This window comes from Vombatus ursinus, unplaced genomic scaffold (genome assembly GCF_900497805.2).
Source record: "Vombatus ursinus unplaced genomic scaffold, bare-nosed wombat genome assembly UNPS02014798.1, whole genome shotgun sequence".
Classification (NCBI taxonomy): Eukaryota; Metazoa; Chordata; class Mammalia; order Diprotodontia; family Vombatidae; genus Vombatus; species Vombatus ursinus.
In genome coordinates, this window is record NW_020954576.1 from 53,976,351 (window position 1) to 53,997,752 (window position 21,402).

General features: G+C 42.4%; 1 protein-coding gene across 1 annotated transcript; it reads right to left on the bottom strand.

Annotated features, from left to right (window-relative positions):
- Positions 1-2,443: 2,443 nt before the first annotated feature.
- Positions 2,444-3,550, bottom strand: RXFP4 (relaxin family peptide/INSL5 receptor 4). The gene has a single exon (XM_027870699.1). The coding sequence runs from the start codon at positions 3,548-3,550 to the stop codon at positions 2,444-2,446; it is 1,107 nt and encodes a 368-aa protein (XP_027726500.1).
- Positions 3,551-21,402: the final 17,852 nt, after the last annotated feature.

The following is a 21,402-nucleotide window of genomic DNA, read 5'->3' on the forward strand; positions in this document are numbered from 1 at the left end:
AGGAACTAGGATCCTGCTTTATTTCTTTATTTTAAGCCTAATCCCAGAAATCTCCTTTTCAATAACATTTGCCCCAACCCCTCTAGAGAGGCCCCTCCCTGCCATTCTGTCCTAGAGTCATCTGACAGATGACTCTGACATCAACACTTTTAGCCTTTCATTTTACAGATAAGGAAATGAGCCAAGAGAAGGTCAATGGCTTGCCCAAGGTCACATAGATAATCTCTGGAGAAGGGTGTTTTCACTCCCAATGGGGCAATTACCCCTTTCTTACAACATTTTAGAAAGCCTCCTTTGATCTGACCCTGCCTGTTGTAGACCCCACCACCTCTTATTCTGCCTTTTGGGGAACCAGGAACCCCACTGCTTCCCTTATAGAGAGAGGCCCCAGTCTAGGGCTACTAGTCCTCTGCATTCCCCCCTCCCCTCCTTCCCACCAAATATACACAAGCTCCTTCCAGCCCCAGGCCACATCCACATGGCTTGCTCCTTGTTTTCATCTATCAAGATCGACCATAAAGAGGGCAGCTAGGTGGCGTAGTGGATATAGCACCAGCCCAGAAGTCAGAAGGACCTGAGCTCAAATCCAGCCTCAGATCAAACACTTGACACTAGCTATGTGACCCTGGGCAAGTCACTTAGCCCCAAGTGCCCTAAAAAAAATATATATTGACCATAAAGCAGAGGTGCCCCCAGAGGAGCCAGTATCTAGTTGGTACTTGGGGCTTGGGGATAGCCCTCAGAGGAGCTGCTGGGAGACAGAAAGAGCTGTACCTAAGGGGCCAGGGCAGAATTTTCGATTTTGAATTGACTAAGAATGAACATAAGAATTTTGGAACTGGGTTTCAACACAGAAAAGAGGAAATTAAGCACCAAGAAAAGAAACACCAGTTATACGTCATTAATAGTACTGATTAACAAGTTGCAAAATCAGGTTATTGTTTAATGCACTTTTTGCCAAGAACTAGATAGAGATGAAGTCGGTTGGGACTATCTGGAAGTCATCTGCTTTACTCTGGGGCTTTGTCATTCAGTGGTATTCAATAAGGACTCCTGTCACACACCTTCAGAAAACAAGGGAGTCTCCTTTTGCTTCTCATATCTACTTAGATACTGCCATCTTCCTATTCCAGGACCCTTGCCACTTAAAGGCCTCCATGGTTCCAACCTCCCATGTTGTGATCTAGTAGATAATTCATACCTTCCTGATTGACTTCTGTTCTCCCAGCTTCAATGGCAGGTTCTCACTCACCTCCCTTCCCCCAAGAATCCACCACATGTTTTAGGAGGTAGGCATTCCTTTTCTGAGGGTCTTCAGGGAATAAAACAACATCTCAGAGCTCCTTTTACCCTCCTTCCCACCTTTCTTCTCTTTGGGTCATACAAGGGAAGTGGGGAGGAGAGAATGGAGGGGAAGACTATTCCCCAGAAGCTATTTGCTGCTCTCCTACCCCCTGTTTCTATCCCCACCCCCTAAACCCATCCTGCTCCAACTGGCACTTAAGAAAATTGCTGTTAGATAGGAAGCTAAGGACTCAGTTCCCCCTCCCCCCCCTTAATGTTCCTGGAGGATTTCATGCTTGGGCATTCCTGCTGGCAACAGGTTTCCTATAGTAACCCCAGTAATCCCCAGAGATGGAGATAGCCTAAACCTGCAGGTTGTTGTACCCATAGACAGTATGGTGGAAACAAATGAGCACTAAGTTTAGGGAAGATCCAGTTTTCCTAAGTTAGGATTTAAATGATGTGGGCAAGTTAGCTTCATCTATCTAGGTTTTCATTTGCATATCTAAAATGAGGGGATTGGACAAACCTCTACAACCTAACAACTGTAAATCCATGACCGTGGCATTGTCCAGTCATAGCTAATGTTCAAGGACAAGGGGAACACTCTACTTTTGGGGCTGGATTTTAGCTGTAGCTGCTGAAAAGAGTCCAAATTGAAGGGGTGGGGCGCTGCTAGTAGGGAGCCACAGTTGTCACCTGGAGCTGATCACAGACCTCGCTCTTTTGAGCTGGATCTACTGAGGGTTGCTTCATGGTGGGAAAAAGAGTACCACTGTAGGGAGAGGTCAGGAAGGGCCAAGTAGTCAAGAATACCTCCCTAGACAGAGCAGTGGTGCCAGTGGGTGACGTGGAGACACAGATATGGTAGAAAACAAAAAAGTTTATTCACAATTCTTCCCCTTCTTCCCTCCGCCCCCACCCCAACAACAAATGGGGACCTAGGTTTTCTTGGCACCCAACCCTGCCTTGGGCTTTGAACTCATCTACTCTACCCCAGATGGAAGTTAAGGATCAAAGATCAAATATACCAAGGTGTCATGGCCTGGCAGAGTTTGGGACAGCTCCTTCCCAGGCTTGGGTGCCAGGGTCTGGTGTCCTGTAGACAGGGAGGGAAATGTAATTTCTGTGGTGGAAGGTCTTCTTGTTTCTGTACCCCTCAATCCATGTTAGTGAGAGTGGTGGAAAGCCCACTGCCCTTATGGGTGTCCTCCACCTCCTGCTGTCTCCTCTTTTGAAGGGCTACTTGCTCTGGCTGGGCTTGTCCCCCACCAGGCAACTGTGCCCACAGCTGCCTCAGGGCCTTGCCCAGTGCCTGCCGGGACTCCTGGCGCAAGAAGCAGTAAATCACAGGATTGAGGCAGCTGTTACTGCGTGCCAGGCAGACAGTAAAGGGGAAGACATAGGTGTAAAGGGCATAGTAGGTGCTGTCCCAAGGCACGATGTCGAACTTCACTAGAACCCCCCAGAATATGACAACATGGTTAGGGAACCAGCAGAGGAAAAAGGACACAATAATAATCCGGATAGAGCGGGCCACCACCCTGTCCCTCTGCCTCAGCTGCTGCCGTCGAAGGAATGCCAGCAGCATCAGATAGCTCACTGCTATGACACTCAGAGGCATCACAAAGGCCAACATGACCTTCTGTAAGTGGTAAGCGCCCAGCCATCTAATACTAGGGAAGCGGAGCAGACACAATTGAACTCCTCCCACCTCACCTTTAACCCCAAAGATTGCTGTGGGGACTGCTGCTGCAGCTGCAGCCACCCACGCCACCAGGCTGATCCCAAAGGCTTGGGAGGATGAGAGGCAAGTTCCTGGTCCAACAGCCACGGCCACCATCCAGTATCGAACAATGCTGAGAGCAGTGGTGAGGAAGACGCTAGCATAAATGCTGAGTACAGTACCTGCCAGAACCACCTTGCAGAGAATGCCTCCAAAAGGCCAATGGAAATCCAAAGCATACTCAGCTGCCCAAAAGGGAAAAGTGAGTGCCAACCCGAGGTCAGCCAATGCCAAGCTGAAGATGAAGGTGTCGGTTGTTGGATGTGAGGCCCGTCGATTACACCCACCTAACACCCATAGCACAGCCAGGTTGCCCAGGAGGCCTATCACTCCCACCAGTCCAAAGACCAGGGCAACTATGATTCTAAGTGCCAGGTAATCAGCTGTTACTGCAGCATCATCCATGCTTAGCACTTCACCATTGGAGGCATTGGCCCAGAAGAACATAAGCATTAGGGTGGAAACATTGGGTGTGGACATCTTGAGGATATCAGCTATCTCGTGCCTGGGCAGCAGTGCCAGGTTAGATGACTGCCAGGTATGGGAGCTGGAGAGAGGTGGGACTGTCTCTCGAGGCAGGCAGCTCTGAATTTATGTTGTTTTTAACCACATCTGTCTATCTGCCAGCAGCCCGAGGCCACACCCACATCTTTAGGGGTGAGGTGTCAATGGGACACCACCCCTTCCCTGTTGGTCAAGGTTGGTGAGAGGTGGGGCAGGACAAAGTAGATGGCCTCCCTGCTACTACTCCAAGGGAATGCATTAGAATTTCTGTCCTCTTGGTGGAGGGAGGAGCTGGGAAAATAACTGGATAGGGATAGGGCAGGGAGAGGGAGTTCCAGAGGAAAAGGAAAACAGAGAAGGTGGAGGAGAGGGAAGTTCTGATCCCAGATTTTACTTCTGGGTTATGATAATACTACCTTGGCTTACCCCAGGCCTCTTTCCTGTGGATATGATGATGGTCCAAAGATAATTGGACTCCATCTGCCCCTAATATGGTGTCTAGTATCTTCCCCCTACCTTTGCCTGAAGGTGATTGAATGATTGATTGAGAGGGATTGGATTGGGGAAGAGGGGGTGTTTTAAGGATCATCTAGCAATTTTCCCAATGTCCAAGGAGCAGTACCCTCTCAGACACTGCCTGGCATTAGGCTGAGGAATTAGTGCTTTAGGGGAACAAGGAAGACTCGAGGCTCCCTTGCTGACCCACTCTGCTCTCAGTACTGCCTCAGTCTCTAGGTATCCCCCTTTACCGCAGACTCCCCCTCTTCTAGGTCTGTCTCTGTGGAGACAGAGCCCAGCAGTACCCAGTCCAACACATACAAACCATCGTGGTGAAAATGCTCTTTTCAGAACCTACCAACTGGAATGCCAAGCTTCTTTCCCACCTCCCCCGCCCCCACCCTGAAAAAGATAAGGGAAAAGTACCTGGGGGAAAGCCAGTGTTAGAATGGGGAGATAAGGAGCTGAGATTCCAGGGGAAAGGGTGAGGTCAATTTGTTCTCATAGACTTTCATCTACACCTTTCTAGCTCCCCTTCCTTGCCTCTTCTCCCATCACCCCCAACATAGATATTAATTAAGATAAAATTTGATGATTAGATCTCTGAAAGCTGGGGAGGAGAGGTTCAGGATAATAAATCTGGGATGGGCTACTCAGTGAGCCATTAAAGAACAGAGCCTGAGCTGCTGGTCAGACCTGGACTGGCCACCAAACACCTGAGTTTTTCAGCTGAGGGAGAGGAAGGGATGGGGTGGGATAAGAGGTGGTGGAGCTGGTGTTTTCATGCCCAGATTTTAGGAACCCTCTCTGCTGTCCTATAAGAAGGCTCTGAGACTTATCTGTGGAAATTTCTTTGTGCCAGTTACTTGGCCTTATGGACTATGTCAATTTCCCCTTTCCTTGTCACCACCAACCATGGAAGAAAGAGAAGTGATCCTCAGCACCTGAGTCACCCACCACTCATTCGTGCCACCTTGTGGATTCATAAGAAAATAATAATTCAGGAGCAACTAGGTGGTGCAGTGGATAGAGCACTGGCCCTGGAGTCAGGAGGACCTGAGTTCAAATCTAGTCTCAGACTACACTTGATACTTACTAGCTGTGTGACCCTGGGCAAGTCACTTAACTCCAATTGCCTCACCAAAAAAGCAAAAACAAAAAACAAAGAAAAAATAATAATTCAAATAGGAAGGCAATTCATGGGCCCCAATTACACATGTACTTTGGTCTAGTAGTAAAAGTACGTGTTGAATTGGTTTGCTAGGGGCCAGGGTTCCCTTCTGCCCTCTCTTCCAAAGGGCTTTTCCCTCATGTCATTTTCAAATGCCCATTTTCATCTGAAATTTAAATTTCTCGAGCTCAGGTTTTTTGGAGTTTTTTGTTTGTTTGTTTTTGTTTTTTAAGAGGCACTGCCACCCACTGGCTAGATTTACAAACTGCATGCCAGAGCAGAAATAAAATGTCTTAACATTCTAAAATTATAAGTACCTACTATGTAGGAGGTGTCGTGCTCCATACTGTAGGGGAACAAAGATGAATAAGACACAGTCTTTCCTCCATTTGGAATCATGGACTTTTATTGGGACCAGATCTGTGATTTTCACTGGTATGTTGTCATTCAGTCATTTTTCAGTCGGGTCAGACTCTTCATGACACCATTTGGGGTTTTCTTGGCAAAGATCCTGGAGTGGTTTGCCATTTCCTTCTCCAACTCATTTTACAGATGAGGAAACTGAGACAAACAGGGTTAAGTGACTTGCTCATAGTCACATAGCTAGTAAGCGTCTGGGGCCAGACTTGAACTTGGGAAGATGAGTCTTCCTGACTCCAGGCCCAGGGCTCTGTGCACTATGGTGCCACCTAGCTGCTCCCTTCACTGGCATAGGGAAAGCTTAATGTGAAAATCCCCTGTACCAATACAGAGAGGCATCAACTTTTCATCCTACAGTCCTCGAGAAATTGCCTAGAGCACTGAGAAATCAAACGGGCAACATATGTCAGAGACAGGACTTTCTAGGTCTTGTGCATTCCAAAGTCAGCTCCCTACCCACTCCACCATGCAGCCTCTTTTAGTGCTGGAAGGAGCCTTAAGAGGCCTCCTGGTCCAACAAGCTCATTTTAGAGATAAGAAAACGGAGGCACTGAAAAGGGGAATAGCTTGGTCAAGATAGTACAACTAGTTAAATGGCAGAGCTAAGACTAGAACCTCATGACTCCTGCTTCCCAATTCAGAATGCCTTCCATTACAATACAACACCCTTCTTTTCTCTCCTCCCAAGAATCTTCCCTTCTCTCTAGTGCTTGGAATGTCAGGAATCAGTGATAGGGAAGAGTAATATCACACCTGCTCTCAGGGAGCTAAAGTCAAGGGAAGAGCTATCCCTAGTATTCAGAGACGGCACTAGGTGGCGCCATAGTGCACAGAGCACTGGGCCTGGAGTCAGGAAGACTCATCTTCCTAAATTCAAATCTGGCCCCAGACACTCACTAGCTGGGTGACCCTGGGTGAGTCACTTAACCCTGTTTGCCTCAGTTTCTTCATCTTTAAATTGAGCTGGAGAAGGAAATGGCAAACCACTCCAGTGTCTTTGTCAAGAAAACCCAAAATGAGGTCACGAAGAATCAGACATGACTGAAAATGACTAAAAGTCTCATTCCACTCATTTTATAAATATGGAAACTAAAGCCCAGAGAAGAGAATTGACATGCTTAAGGTCATATATCAAGTTAACGAAAGAGTCTAGAAGAACCCAGGATTCCCAAGTCCCAGCTCAGGACCTCTTTATACCACATCATCTCTTGGTGAATCAGCATTTATTGAGTAAAAACTACCTAGCATTTGATCCATCCTTTTCTCAACATACCCACACTTCCCTCCAGTCCCCTATTATTAGCCCTACACATAAATTTTTGGGATGTAGGTTTCTGAAAGGAGAGGTGTTACACTGGCTGTCATCTCTATGGAGGGCAGAAAGAAGAGGAAAAGGCTAACATTTCAGCAGAAGGAGAAAGAATAGACAACAGAAAGGACTTCCCAAAGAGTCAGGTTGACACAAGAATTGGAGTAGGAATATATTTTTTCTCTCAAGATTTTGAAGAAGTTGAGACATATTTCTGGGCTCTGGGAGAAGCTGTTCTGGGGAAGAAAAACAAAACCCTTCCTCACCACCCACTCTCACATTAACTCTTTGCAATTTGGCTTCCTCCCCTGACTCTTCACTGAAACTGCTCTCTGAGAGATCACCAATGACCTCTTTATTTCTCAATCCACTGACCTTCCCTCAGTCCTCATCTTCCTGACTGCTCTACAGCATTTGACACTGTTGATCATTCTCCTTCGACTTTATGAGCATCATATGACATCTGTTTTCCTCGTCTGTTTCACCAGCTCCTTGGGTATAAAACCCACTCTTGGGGGGGGGGGGCTGGATAAAAAATCAAAGGAGACTGAGAAGTAGGAGTCAGACAGATAAGAGAACCAGAATAGAACACAGTCATGGAAACCTAGAGAGGCAACAATGGAAAGAGGATGCTAGACAAAGTCAAAGGCTGCAGAGAGGTCAACCTTTCTATGTTTCTACCTTTGCAACACCTTTCCTATATGCCCCCTTCTCTCCTGTATGTCCCCTTCTAACCTCTGACACAGCTGTCACTATGGCACACGTCCTTATCATCTCATGTTTGTACTATTGCAATAGCCTCCTAACTGTTCTCCCTACCTTGAGAATCTCTCCAATCCATCCTTTACTCAGCTGCCCAAAGAGAGCTTCCTAAAATGTAGGTCTGAATATGTAACTCTCCCACTCCAAAAACTTTAGTGGCTCCCTAATCCTTGAAGACCAAACATAAAATCCTCTGTTTGACATTTAAAGCTCTTCACAACCTGGCTCCTTCCTACTCTAAAGTCTTCTTACCCCTACTCTCTTCCATGTACTCTGTGATCTAGCACCATCAGCCTTCTGCATGTTCTTTCACCCATATACATGGGTATATAGGATAACAGACAAAAGATGGAAAAGATCTGCAAAGATGTTTATAACAAACTCTTTTTACAATTACGGATGGTGAAGCCACCACATTTGGCATATGAATATAGGGGCAAATGAACTTTAAAATAACCTTAAAAATCCAAAGAAACATTTTAAAATGTGTTTGAAGTGAAGAAGAATGAGAAAACAGCCAGCAGATGACTACAGTAAGCCGGCAGAGGCAATATAACTAGTTAAACAGAATGGTCAACGTTCATGTGGCGAAGGCTATCCCCTACATGTAGCATGTGTATCTCATTGTGTGGCTTGAAGGGAGGCAGAATAGACATTTCTAGCCTCTTCTTCCCCTATCCTTCTCCAAGGGAGACTTTCATTCCAGCCAGAGCGGGAAGGAAGGAGGTTGGGTCCAGAGACTTTTCTGCTGTCCTCAGAGAGAATGGCTACTGAGCTAAAATAATGTCACTCTGCTCCCTTAAATTGTTACACTAAGGGAAGTAATTTTTTAGTTCAAGTTAACTTCTGATTGCTGTTTCATTAATAAGGGAAGCAAGACCCCAAGCTTTATATCCAAGGCTTGACTCCCATCTCACTGAATACTAGTTCTATAATGGACATACATAACACCTGGCAAAGAAACCCTTCTATCCAAATGAGTAGCAAAATAGAAGTCAGAGAAAGTATACGTAGGAGAATATGTACGAGACAATACAAAGTGAAGGTGTTCTCCCATGGGGAGCAAAATAACTTAAGTAACCAAGAGAATCTCAGATCTCACCAAGGGCAAACTTCCCTAAGTCTTTAGTGTAGCAAGTGGGGATAGGGACATGATGGAGATTGCCAGCTCCTTTCATGTAGGATTCTCTCTAGAATCTTTTCCTTTAGCAACCTGATGTGAGGTTAGCATCTTCAATCTTCTCTCTCAAAGGTGGAAACCAGAAACACCTGAAGCGACTTGAAGAGCACTAAAGAAACCTAAATTGACTTAAAGTAACTCGAGAGATTCCTGAGCTTTAGAAGAGTGGACCTCCCCTTTCTCCTGCTCTCCCCAACTCCTCCCCACCCCTTGAATAGGTGAGGAGCATTGATCTCCACTGAGGCAATAGTCCCATACAAATAGATTTTGGCTACATTAGTAATTTTCCATTTAGCCAAGTGTCTTTTTTACTCTGCATTTTCCTTATATCTCTAGGAATCAGAGAAAAGTTGGAAGTAGGGAGGTGAATGGCCTAGGACATTTAATGTAATAGCAATTTCTTTCTTTCTTTTCTTTTGGGGGAGGGGGAGGGTAGGTAATGGGGTTAAGTGACTGGCCCTGGGTCACACAGCTTGTGTCAAGTGTCTGAGACCAAATTTGAACTCAGGTCCTCCTGACTCCAGGGCTGGTGATCTATCCACTGTGCCACCTAGCTGCCCCATGTAATAGCAATTTCTTAAAGTTATAACTGAGTGACTAGGAAGACGGTGGTATCCTTAATAGTAACAGGAAAGTTACGAAGAAGAGATAATTTGGAGGAAAGATAAGTTCCCTTTTGGATATATTGAGTTGAAGATGTCCAACAGGCAGCTAGAGATCTGTTAAGTGCACAGGAATTAGAGTAGACACCATTCATATTTTTAGAGTATTGTATTACTGAGACATATTCTATATAATAATTTTTTAAACAATCCTTTTAACAAACCAGGTCAAGCAAAACAAATCACACATTGGCCATGCCCCAAAATATATATCTCAGTCTGCATCTTAAATACATCATCTCTCTATCAGGAGATGTGTAACATGTTTCATTAGTTCTTTACAAGTATGGTTGGTCATTGCATCAACTCTTTCAAATGTATTTTTCTTTGTAATTTGTAGTCATTGTGCTCCTAGTTCTGCTCACAATTATTCTGCTTTTGTTCACTTCATTCTGTATCAATTCATCTAAGTCTTCCCAGATTTCTCAGAATTCATCCCTTTTCTACTTATAGCACAATAATATTCTAATATGTTCATACAGACAATGATAGAATAATGATATATTGAATGATTATAAGAAAATAATGGAATAATGTAATATTCCATCATATTAATAATATTCCATTATGTTCATATAATGGCATAGCACTTAACACAGTGCCTAGCACATGGTTGGTGCTTAATAAATGCTTGTTGACTGATGTCATTATTTGTTCTAATTTTTCCCAATTGATGGGCACATACTTTGTTTTTAGTTCTTTACTACAACAAAAAACACTGTTAGAAATATTTGTGTAAATACAGGTGCTTTCTTTGGCCTCTTTGGAGCTATATATGGGTTTTAAAATTTTTTACTTACTTCTTCAATTAATAACAATATTTTTCTTTCCCCGCCACCACCCCTTCCCATTAGAAAAATACAAGAAAAGCAAAATTCTCCTAACAAATATGCATAGTTGAGAAATAAATTTCCTCATTGGTGATGTCCAAAAACAGTCTCATTCTGCACCTTTAATCCATCACCATTCTGTCAGAGGGTGGGTAGCATGCTTCATCATTAGTCCTCTGGAACTATAAATGGTCATTCAGATGTCTTAAATCTTTCCAAGTTGTATGTCTTTACAATGTTGTTATTATGGAAATTGTTTTCATAGTTCTGTTCACTTCGTTCTACATCAGTTCATAAAAGTCTTCCCAAGATTCTGTGAAACCATTCCTTTTATCACTTCTTATAGCACAATAGTATTTCACTATATTAATTTGTTCAGCTATTCCCTACTTGATAGGTACCCACTTTATTTCCAGTTCTTCACTACAATAAAAAGTGCTGCTATAAATATTTTTGGTACATATGTGTCTTTTCTGTCTATTTGGTCTCTTTGGAGTATATGTGAAGGGTTCTAAATGTTAAAATACTTTATATTTTATCGTGGAGATAACAGGGCGCCACTAGAGTTTATTGAGGGGGAGTGACATCGATCAAGAAGATCACTTTGGCAGCTGTGTGGAGGAAAGAGTGGAGTGGGGAGAGACTTGAGAAAAAGCAACTCATTAGGAAGACAGTGGAATAGCCTAGGTAAGAGTGATTGGCACCTGAACTAAAGTGGTAGCTGTGCAAAAAGAGAGAGAAGGGGATGGATTTGAGAGATGTTGTGGAGTAAGAAATGGCAATATTTGGCAACTGATGGATGTGTGAGGTGAGGGAGAGTAAAGAATAATGTTAAAGTTAAAAACCTAGGAAAATAGAAGAATGGTGGTGCCCTCAACAGCAAGAGGGAAATTTGGTAGAGGGTTGGATTTAAGGGGAAATATAATAAGTTCTGTTTTTGGACATGTTGAGTTTGAGATGTCTCTAAGACAACCAAAACTGGACCCTAGAAGCTGCTCACCTGTTGAAGTAGAAATGAACTAGAGAAGATAGAGCTTGGATTACAACCTGGTATCTTGTACAGATATTGTACTCCAAGTTATCTCTTCCAGTCCAGTGCCCCTCAAGCACTGTTCCTGCATATCTGAGCGATTGCTCAGTTTCAATACCATATTGCAAAATTAAGGGATACATTTATACTTATTCTTAATAATCAATAATCTTTGGGGTTTGTGGGCAGCGGAGAGCATACTTTGTAAAGGAATTTATTCATTTGTTTTTTGGGAAGAATAGGTTGAATCTGCATAAACTTCTGGGATTTGGAGTTTTTCCTCCTCATCTCCTAAGGTAAGGAAATATTGCATGGTTTGGAACTGGACTTGTACTAAAGAGCCTATGTTATTTTATTTTATCTTTTAGGCAATTGGGGTTAAGTGACTCACCCAAGGTCACACAGGTAGTAAGTGTCAAGTGTTTGGTCTGAGGCCAGATTTGAACTCAGGTCCTCCTGACTTCAGGGCTGACCCACTACACCACCTAGCTGCCCCTTAAAGAGCATATTTTAAAAAAGAGAAGAAAACACATCTGGCAGAGAGAGGGTAGATACAGTATCAACCCCCAGCCTGCTAGGGACTATAGAGCTGTAGAATCCATAGAGAATGTAGAGTGGGGCAGGGGGCCACTAAACTGTGCAGCCACATATTGACTTAGAAAACCACATAGTAACATTACCTAAGTTCTATTGTGTTTTGGGGGCAGCTAGATGGCACAGTGGATGGAGTACCAGGTCTGGAATCAGGAAGAGCTGAGTTCAAATCTAGCCTCAGACACTAGCTGTATGACCCTGTGCAAGTCACTTAACCCTGTTTGCTTCAGTTTCCTCATCGGTAAAATGAGCCGGAGAAGGAAATGGTAAACCGCTCCAGTATCTTTGTCACAAAAACCCCAAAGGGGGTCAGTGAAGAGTTGGACATGGGGCAGCTAGGTGGCATAGTGGATAGAGCATCAGCCCTGGAGTCAGGAGGACCTGAATTCAAATCAGGCCTCACACACTTGACATTTACTAGCTATGTGACCCTGGGCAAGTCATTTAGCCCCGTTGCCTAGCAACAAAAAAAAAAAAAGGGTTGGACATGACAGAAAAACAACTAAACCACAAAATCGTGTTTTTATTTATTTTGTTTAATATTTTCCAATTGCATTCTAATCTGATGAATGCCATACTTGGGGAGTGTTACTGGCTGTGTATTTGACACCTCTTGCCTACATAGAGTGGGAGCTGTTGTGGCAATGTGAAAAACAGCCAAAAGATACAGATTTCCAGCCCCCATCTTCCACCCCCAGGGATACAGGGAAAGTAAGACTAGACACAGGGGGAAAGAGGTTGTCAAAGAGATATAGATCTGTGATGACTGATCACAAAGTGAAATACTTCTATTTTTCACCTTTTTAGCTGGGTATGACTGGTACCCATTTCTAAGCACGTTCCATCATCTTGTTATAAACTTCATTTTACGGAACTAGTTTTATTCCTTGTCAACACCTGTGGTGAGCAAAACTAATGAAGACATCAAAAAACTCTGATGTTATATTCAATATGCCACACTCACAGACCCCCACCTCTGCAAAGGAACAAATATCTCCTTTGGATCCAAGCTTGATCTTTATAAATTGAAACATTTAGTTTCAATCATTTTGTTTTTGTTTTTCATACACATTGTTGTAGTCTTGTATATCGATTTCCTAACTCTTAACTACTTTACTTTGCATCAGTTTGTATGCTTTTTCATTCTCTGTATTCATTTTGTTTCTTATAGCACACTAATATTATATTACATTCATATAGCACAATTTGTTTATTCATTCCCCAATGGATGAACATCTACTTTGTTTCCAGTTCTTTGTGACCACAAAAAGAGTTGCTATATTTTTGTGTATGTAAAGCCTTTCTTTTTGCCAGTGACTTCTCAAGGTATAGGCCTACCAGTGTAATCTGGGTTATTTTCTAGTCTTGATAGTCTTTTTCTTGTTTCCCTATTTCCACAGTTGCTGCAGGCCTTGCCGCTTCCTAGCTAAGCTCCTCGTGGTGCACCAGAGTTCATGCTAAAGCAAGATCTCATCTCCTCTCCACCAAACCCAGTATAGCTCCAACAGACAGTTGTTTTTCCCAGGGTGCTGTCTCATTGGTGCATAAAAGCCTGTAGGAGGGGCTGCACTATGCTATCTTTTAGTTTTAGATAGACAATTTATCATATTAAAAAAAAAATCCTTCTCATACCCATGCTTCATAGGGTTAGTTTTGTTGTTGTTGGTTTTTTTTTTAGCATAAATGAATGTTGTACTTTGTTATAAGCTTTTTCTGTATCTATTAATATAATCATGTGGTTTGGGGGATTTTTTTCTTTTTAATATGACTAATTACATTCATTGTTTTCCTAATGTTGAACCGTCTTTGCATCCCTTCTATGAATCCAGTGATTTTTTTGGATGGATTGCTGTAGTCTATTTAAGGCCTTTTAATTTATGTTCACTAATATTATTGCGGGCAGCTAAGTTGCACGGTGGATAGAGCACCAGGTCTGAAGTCGGGAAGACTCATCTTGGTGAATTCAAATCTGGCCTCCGATACTTAACTAGCTGTTACCCTGGGCAAGTCACTTAACTCTGTTTGCCTCAGTTCCTTCATTTGTAAAATGAGCCAGAGAAGGAAATGGCAAACCACTCTGGTATCTTTGCTAAGAAAAACTCAAATGGGGCCACAAAGAGTTGGACATGACTGAACAACAACAAAACAACCACAATATTACTGATCTATACTTTTCCTTCTTTGCTCTGTCCTTCCTTAAGTTAGGTATCAGTGATATATTTGTCTCTTAAAAGGAATTTAGCTTTCTTTAACAATTTTTGGGAATAGTTTGTGTAGCACAGGTATTAATTGTCCTTTAAAAGTTTAACAGAATTCTCCTGGAAATCCATCTGGACCACGGGGTTTCTATTTTATCCATTCTAGTTTTCAGGAAGTTTGTTGCTCGAACAAAGTTTTGTACCTCTTATGCCGAGACAAGGGAATTAATTCCCTTGTCAATTCTTTCTTTCATAGCTCTCATTTCTTTTTCAATTTTTTTCCTCAAATACTCTCATTCCATTTATAAAAAACAGTTTTTAACTCTTGCTTCATCTCTTCCAAAAACTCTGGTTGAGTTTGTCTCCAAGCTGTGTTTTCCTCTGGAACAATGCTTATAGAAGTTTTAGAGTCACTTTCTTCTTTGTGTTTTGTGTCCCTGCCAACCATAATTGCTCATTACAGTGGGGTTCTTTTTTCTTTTCTTTTCTTGTCTTTTCTTTCTTTTTTTTTGGTCAATTCTTCCAGGGACTTAATATTAGGGCTGAGCTCTGTGCACCTCTGGAGGGAAGGTCTGGATGGGTCCTGTTGCTGCTTTACTGAGTACTGTATTATCCTAGAATCTCAGGGACCTTCAAGCTCTCAGTGCTCTAGGGCAAAGTCTGATTGATGTCTACCCTCCTGGTCTGAGCTCTGCAAGTTCCTGACCGAGATTTGAGTCAAGCAAAAGTAGAGTGAGCCCAGTCAGCCAAATGAAGAACTGGTCTGGGAGTAATGCCTTCATTATTCTGGTTCTGTTACTGCTACTGCTGCTGCTGGCTTCTGAACTTCCTCCTTTTCTCCACCTACGACTACTGAGAAATGACTCTGCCACTCTGAAGGTCTCCTCACTTTGCCTTGTACTTGTGACCCAGGACTGGTAGTGGACGACAAAGCTCCCAATTGGCACTTGTCCCCATTGAAGTACTCCTGTGTGGGTCTATGGGAGCCCCATTATGGGCCTGAGACCTCCTCTCACCTTGGTATACAGCCTCTCCCTTCAGTGCTCTTTCTTTTCCAAATTGCACATCATTGAAGAAATTTCCCTTTGGATGGCTAGTGCCCAACTCTCAAACTCAGACACTGGATCTCTTGGGAACGATACAAGCTAACAACCTGAAAACTCTGGATTACCCACAAGATATACTCCAAGGCTAGAAGTGATCCATTCTCAGGATCATTAGGCTCTGATCTAAAAAAGGAATGAGAAAGTCAGAAGGCATACAAGAACTGGGGAACCAGAAACTAGCTTCTCAAAGGTTTGCTTCAGCAAGCACCCTCCTTCCTATATTCTATTCTGGAAATCCAAGGGAGAGAAAAATGCAGAAAGAGAATAGGGAAACAGTACTAAGGTTTCACCTCATACTTAACAAATTGGCAAATATGACAAAAGATGTAAATAGTCAATGCTGAAAGAACTATGGAAAGATAAGCACACTAACATAATGCAGGTAGAGTTATGAATTGGTCTAACCATCCTGGAAAGTAATTGGAATTATGCTTTTAAAAAAAAGTTACTAAAACACTATAATTTTTGACTCAGAGGTCCAATTGCTAGGCATCTTCCTCTGTGTGGTCAAAAACATAAAGAAATAATTCAAAACAGCACTTTTTGTGGTAGCAAGGAGCTGGAAGTAAAGTAGATGTCCATCAACTGGGGACTGGCAAAACAAAGTGTGGTTAATGGAATGTTACAATGCTATAAGGGACAATGAGTATGTAGAATGCAGAGAAGCATGGGAAGATTTATATGAATTCATTACTAGTGAAGTAAGCAGAATCAGGAAATCAATATATGCAATGATTGCAACAATGTAAATAGAACAAAAAAGTAAAGCTGAAGCTCATGGAATTATAATATCCCACAATGGCCTTGGAGAAGAGTTGAGAAAAATGTACCTTTATTATCTCTTTGTAGAGTTGGGGGATTATGGGTATGTAATATTTGAAATACTGTCAGACAAGGTTGGTGTTTTGATTGGTTTGGCTGAACTGATTTTTTTTTTCTGTCCTTCCAAACCTTTATTATAGCTTTTTGAAACGGGTGGGAAATATTCAAAAATGAAGGTAATGCAAAAAAAAAATACCAAAAAAAATACATTAAAAAAAGAAAAGAAAAGAAAAGGGATGAGATGTATCACGGCACATTCTTATAGATCATAAAATGGTGACTTCCCTGACCAGAGTCCATCCTCTTGACCCTCAGCAAACCAATCACCTGGAGGCAGACACAATCGCTGAAGCCAAATGAGTCAGGTGTGTCAGTGTTTGAACTCCACGTGGTGTACTCTTCAGTCAGACAACAAGCATTTATTAAGTAGTACCAAGCACTGTTAAGTTGTGTCAATACTAATAAAGACAAAAATAGATCCCCATCCCCAAGGAGCTCATATTCTAATGGAGGAGGAAATATGCAAAAAATTGCACATTCAAGATACGTAACAGTGTAAATGGAAAGTCATCTCAGAGGGAAGGCATTGGGTAAGGGGAAAAGGGAATGATTGGGAAAGGTGCATTGTAAAGGGTGGGATGCAAGCTGTCTTGAAGAAAGCCAGGGAAGCCAGGCAGCAAAGGTGAGGATAGAGCGCATTTCAGGCATGGGGGAACAGCCAGTGAAAAGGTTTGGGGTCTGGAGGTGGAGTTTGGTGTTTGAAGAACAGCAAAGCAAGCCAGTGTAGCTAGATCATAAAGTACATCATAATGAAGACTGGGAGGATAGGAAGGGTATTGTGAAGGACTTCACGTGTTAAACAGGATTTTATATTTGATCCTGGAGGTATTAGGGAGCCTTTGTAATATCTGTCCCACACACACCCCTTCTCTCCTCTGACACTGCTACCACTCTAGTGAAGGCCCTCATCACCTCAGGCCTGGACCACTGCAATAACCAGTTGGTGGGTCTACCTGCCTCAGGTGTTTCCCCACTCCAACTCATCCTCTATTCAGCCACCAAAGTGATTTTTCTATAGCACAGGTCTGAGTATGTTACTCCTCAGTGTAGTAGCTTCCTATGGCCTCTAGGATCAAATACAAAATGCTGTTTGACATTCAAAGATCTTCATAACCTAGCCCCCTCTTACCTTTCCAGTCTTTTTACAACTTAGTCCCTTACTCTAATCCAGCAACACTGGCCCTGCTGTTCCATGAGCAAGATACTCTATCTCTTGGCTCCAGGCATTTTCTCTGGACTGTCCCCCATGCCTAGAATGCTTTCCCTCCTCAACTCCATCTATTGACTTCCCTGGCCTTTTTAAAGTTACAACTAAAATTCCATCTTTTAAAAGAGGGCTTTCCCAACCCCTTTTAATTCTAGTGCCTTCTCTCTATGAACAATTTCCTATTTATCTTGCATGTAGCTTGCTTTGTATACATTTGTAGGTAGATTGTAAGCTCCTTGAGGGCAGGGACTGTCTTCCTCCTTTTGTATCCCCAGAGTTTAGCATAGTGCCTGAAACAGAGTAGATGTTAAATAAATGTTTATTGATTGATTGATCAGTACCCTATGCCCCCTCTGATTGAAGACAGGAGCCATAAACTCTTCCATTGAAGGAGGGGACAGGATAGACATCTCATATCTCTTCATTTATAATCTATCTGAACTAATTTTGGACTCTTCAGACTACTTTGACTACCAGCATTCATTTTGAATTTCTTTTGTTTCTTCACCATGCTCCCAAGCTGGGAACCTCCACTCCCCACTTTTCAGCTCTCTTTTGTGCATTGTCTTCCCTTATATGTCCTTGAGGGCAGGGACTATCTTTCTGTTTTGTTTTGTTTGTTTTTGGTGAGGCAATTGGGGTTAAATGACTTGCCCAGAGTCACAAAGCTAGTAAGCGTTTGTGTCTGAGGCCACATTTGAACTCAGGTCCTTATGATTCCAGGGCCCATGCTCTATACACTACGCCACCTAGCTGCCCCAGGAACTATATTTCTTTCTTAGTATTTGTATCCCTAGCACTTAGCATAGTACCTCGCACGTAGTAAGCACTTAATAAATGTTTATTTACTATTCATCAGAGATTACAGCAGAAAATTAGATCTGGGAATCATCTGTGGAGAAATGATAATTGATCCCATGGGAACTGATGAGATCCCCTAAAGGGAGAAGAGCCTTGGAGGACCCCTAAATTTAGTGGGTGTGGCCTGGTTGAAGATTGAACAAAAGAGATTGAGAAGTGAGTGGTTAGACAGATTGGAAAAAAAACCTGGAAAGAACAATGTCACTAAAACTTAGAAAGGAGAGAGTATCCAGGAGAAGGTGATTGATAGTGTCAAAAGTTTCAGTGAGATCAAAAAGGATAAGGATTAAGACAAGACTATTATATTTGGTAATTAAGAGAACATGTCATTAAAGAGAAAGCAGTTTCAGTGATGAGGTCAGAAGCTAGATTGCAGAGGACTTACATGTGAGAGGAGAGGATATGGAAGCATTTAGTAAAAACAGCTTTCTCAAGCAGTTTAAGAGTAACAATTGCTAATGGGATTGTTGGATCAAGTAAGGGTTTTTTGAGGATGGGGGAAATGTAGCAGCAGGTAAAAAGTCAACTGGGAATGAGAGACTAAAGATTAGAGAGTGGGAACGATAGAGGGGGCAATCTGTTGGAGAAGACAGGAAGGAATAATTATGTGTGCATATTGAGAAGTTTGTCTTGGCAAGGAGAAGGGCCATTTCTTATGAGAAAGAGATAAAGAAGGAGATAGTGGGGAAAGCTGAGTGATGTGAGATGCAGCAAAGTCAATATCCTGTGATCTCTTCAAATTGATTGGAACTAATTAAATTCATCACAGGCTTCCTGATCAACCAATCCTATTACATTATGTTGGTGTCAGATTTTGGACTGTCTTATATGCCAGCCTGTGGAATTTTTATTTTACCATAGAGGGAACAGAGAGCACTAAAGGTTTTTAAACAGACCAGGCCCAAGATTATTTTGGCATTTGTGTGGAAAATGGATTGGAGAGGGGAGCAACTTGAAGTAGGTACACCAATTTAGAGGCTATTACAATATTTCAGAGATGGGGTCCTGAACTAGAGCAGTGACTATATGAATGGAGAGATGGGAACTGATTGACCAAAGAAATTCTGTGGAAGTAGAATCCATAAGACTTTGCAACTGTCTAACTAACTAAGGCTATCCCCTTCTACTCCTGCCCTGCAGTGAGAAGAAAAAACTGAGGATGACTCCAAGGTTATGTTTGGGTAAGTATAGAAAGATGTTGGCATGTTGGACCAAAGTAGAGAAGTTTGTTGAAGTGCCATTGATCTTTGAAGTTCAACTCAACTACCACCTCCTCCATGAAGCTCCCTCATTCCAGCTCCATAAACACCCTTCCTGCTCAAACTTCACATAGGACTTTGTTTGCACTTTCTGGTGCCCTAATCGTGAGCATGCTTAACATGATAAGCAATATAAGCAGTGTGTTGGGTGCTGGATTTGCAGCAAGGAAGACCTTGATTCAAATTCTACTCCAGTTGTGACCTTCCACAAGTCACTTAATTTTCTTCAACCTCAGTTTTCTTATCTGTAAAATGGGTATGAGAACTGTATTACTTCCCAGACAACGTTGTTAGGCTGATCAAGTGAGATAATCTTTATGAAGCATTTTGCAAACTGAGAAGTACTATACAAATGTTAGTTATTATAATTACGTATTGCATATATGTAAGTACTGCCCTTTTTTAAAAAATATGGGCATTTACCTTATTGAGGAAGGAATAAAAAGTACATTTGAGTAAGAAACAGAAAAGCAGCCTGAAGAAAGATACATTGCTTTGAGAGGACTTGAGTGAAAGTAGCCCCTTTTGTTGGCAAAAGTACTGACTAAGGGTTGCAGTGCATTGTTTCCCAGCATCTAATTTACATATGACTGCTTGAAGATATGGAACTTCCCTTCTGTGGAAATGAGTCAGAGAACTATTTGATAACTATGGGAATATTGAACATTGACTATTTATGTCACCTCTGACAAATGTGGATTTGGTGTTTCTCAAGATAATACTGGGGTGGATAAATATCTAGGAGAGGTCCCTAATTTGTGGCAGGAAAACTGATTGAGAAGTCACTTGAGAACCTGGGGAATTAGAAGGTAGAAGCCAATGAGATGAACTGTTTACAGAAGTTGAAACATTCCAAGCTAGAAGACAGAATACAGAAGTCAACACATAATAGCGCAGCTGATTCCAGACGACTAATGAGGCACAGACTCTGCTGCTGATGATATAGGTTGTTGATATGATTAGGGAGCTCCAGCTGATCCTGGAAGATAACTGGAGAAAGGCTGCCTTGGTCTTTAGTACCATCTATACCTTGAAAGTGGGGAAACTCTTTTGAGGTTTGGCTACTTTGCCCTTTATTGCTCTCAATGGCTAAAGAAGGACAAACTACTCAAAACCAGAGAACAGACTTAAATAGCTTTAGAGATACTAGGCTTACAGGAACTGCTTTTCACTGAAAGTTTGTAATGCTACCTTAGCATTCAGCCAAGGGAGCAGATCTGAACACCTCTGCTGATTCCAGGCTTAAGGCTAAAAAGAAAGGAAGCAGCTTTGTCTATTAGGCAGTGGAGAGGCCAGAAGGACAGGGCCATAAAGAGAGTGAGGACCTTAAGACCTGTAGGCTAGAATTATAAGTTGCTCCAGGCACAAAGATTTATTTCCCTGTTACCTCTTTCACTGATACGTTTCTATAATTTTGTGCCTACTTTCCTCCATGAACTCTATCCATTGCAGGTATGACACAGGTTTGTGGGCAATTATGTTATTAACACTACTGCTTTGCATTGTTTAGTAAATGTTTCATTATCAAGAGTTAACAGTGTCATCTTGATTTGTTTAAATGGGAAGCATACCAGTGGGGACTCAGGAGGGATAGTGGTGAGTAGAAGTATGTCTTAACCTATATCCCCTTCCCCAGCAGGACTTCCTCTAGTACCCTGAAGATCGAGTTGTGGCAGCATAGCCACCTTTTGGGGAAGCAACCCTGATGTGCCATCATAGGTACAGTCATAGCCCAGGAAGAAATATGGAAATTGGGCAAGGGAATCTCTAACTGTGCTTCAATGGAATGTAAGTGTTATGAGGACAGAAACACTTGTAATGTTTACAATTTTTCTCTCTTCCAGGCAGGAGCACAGTGG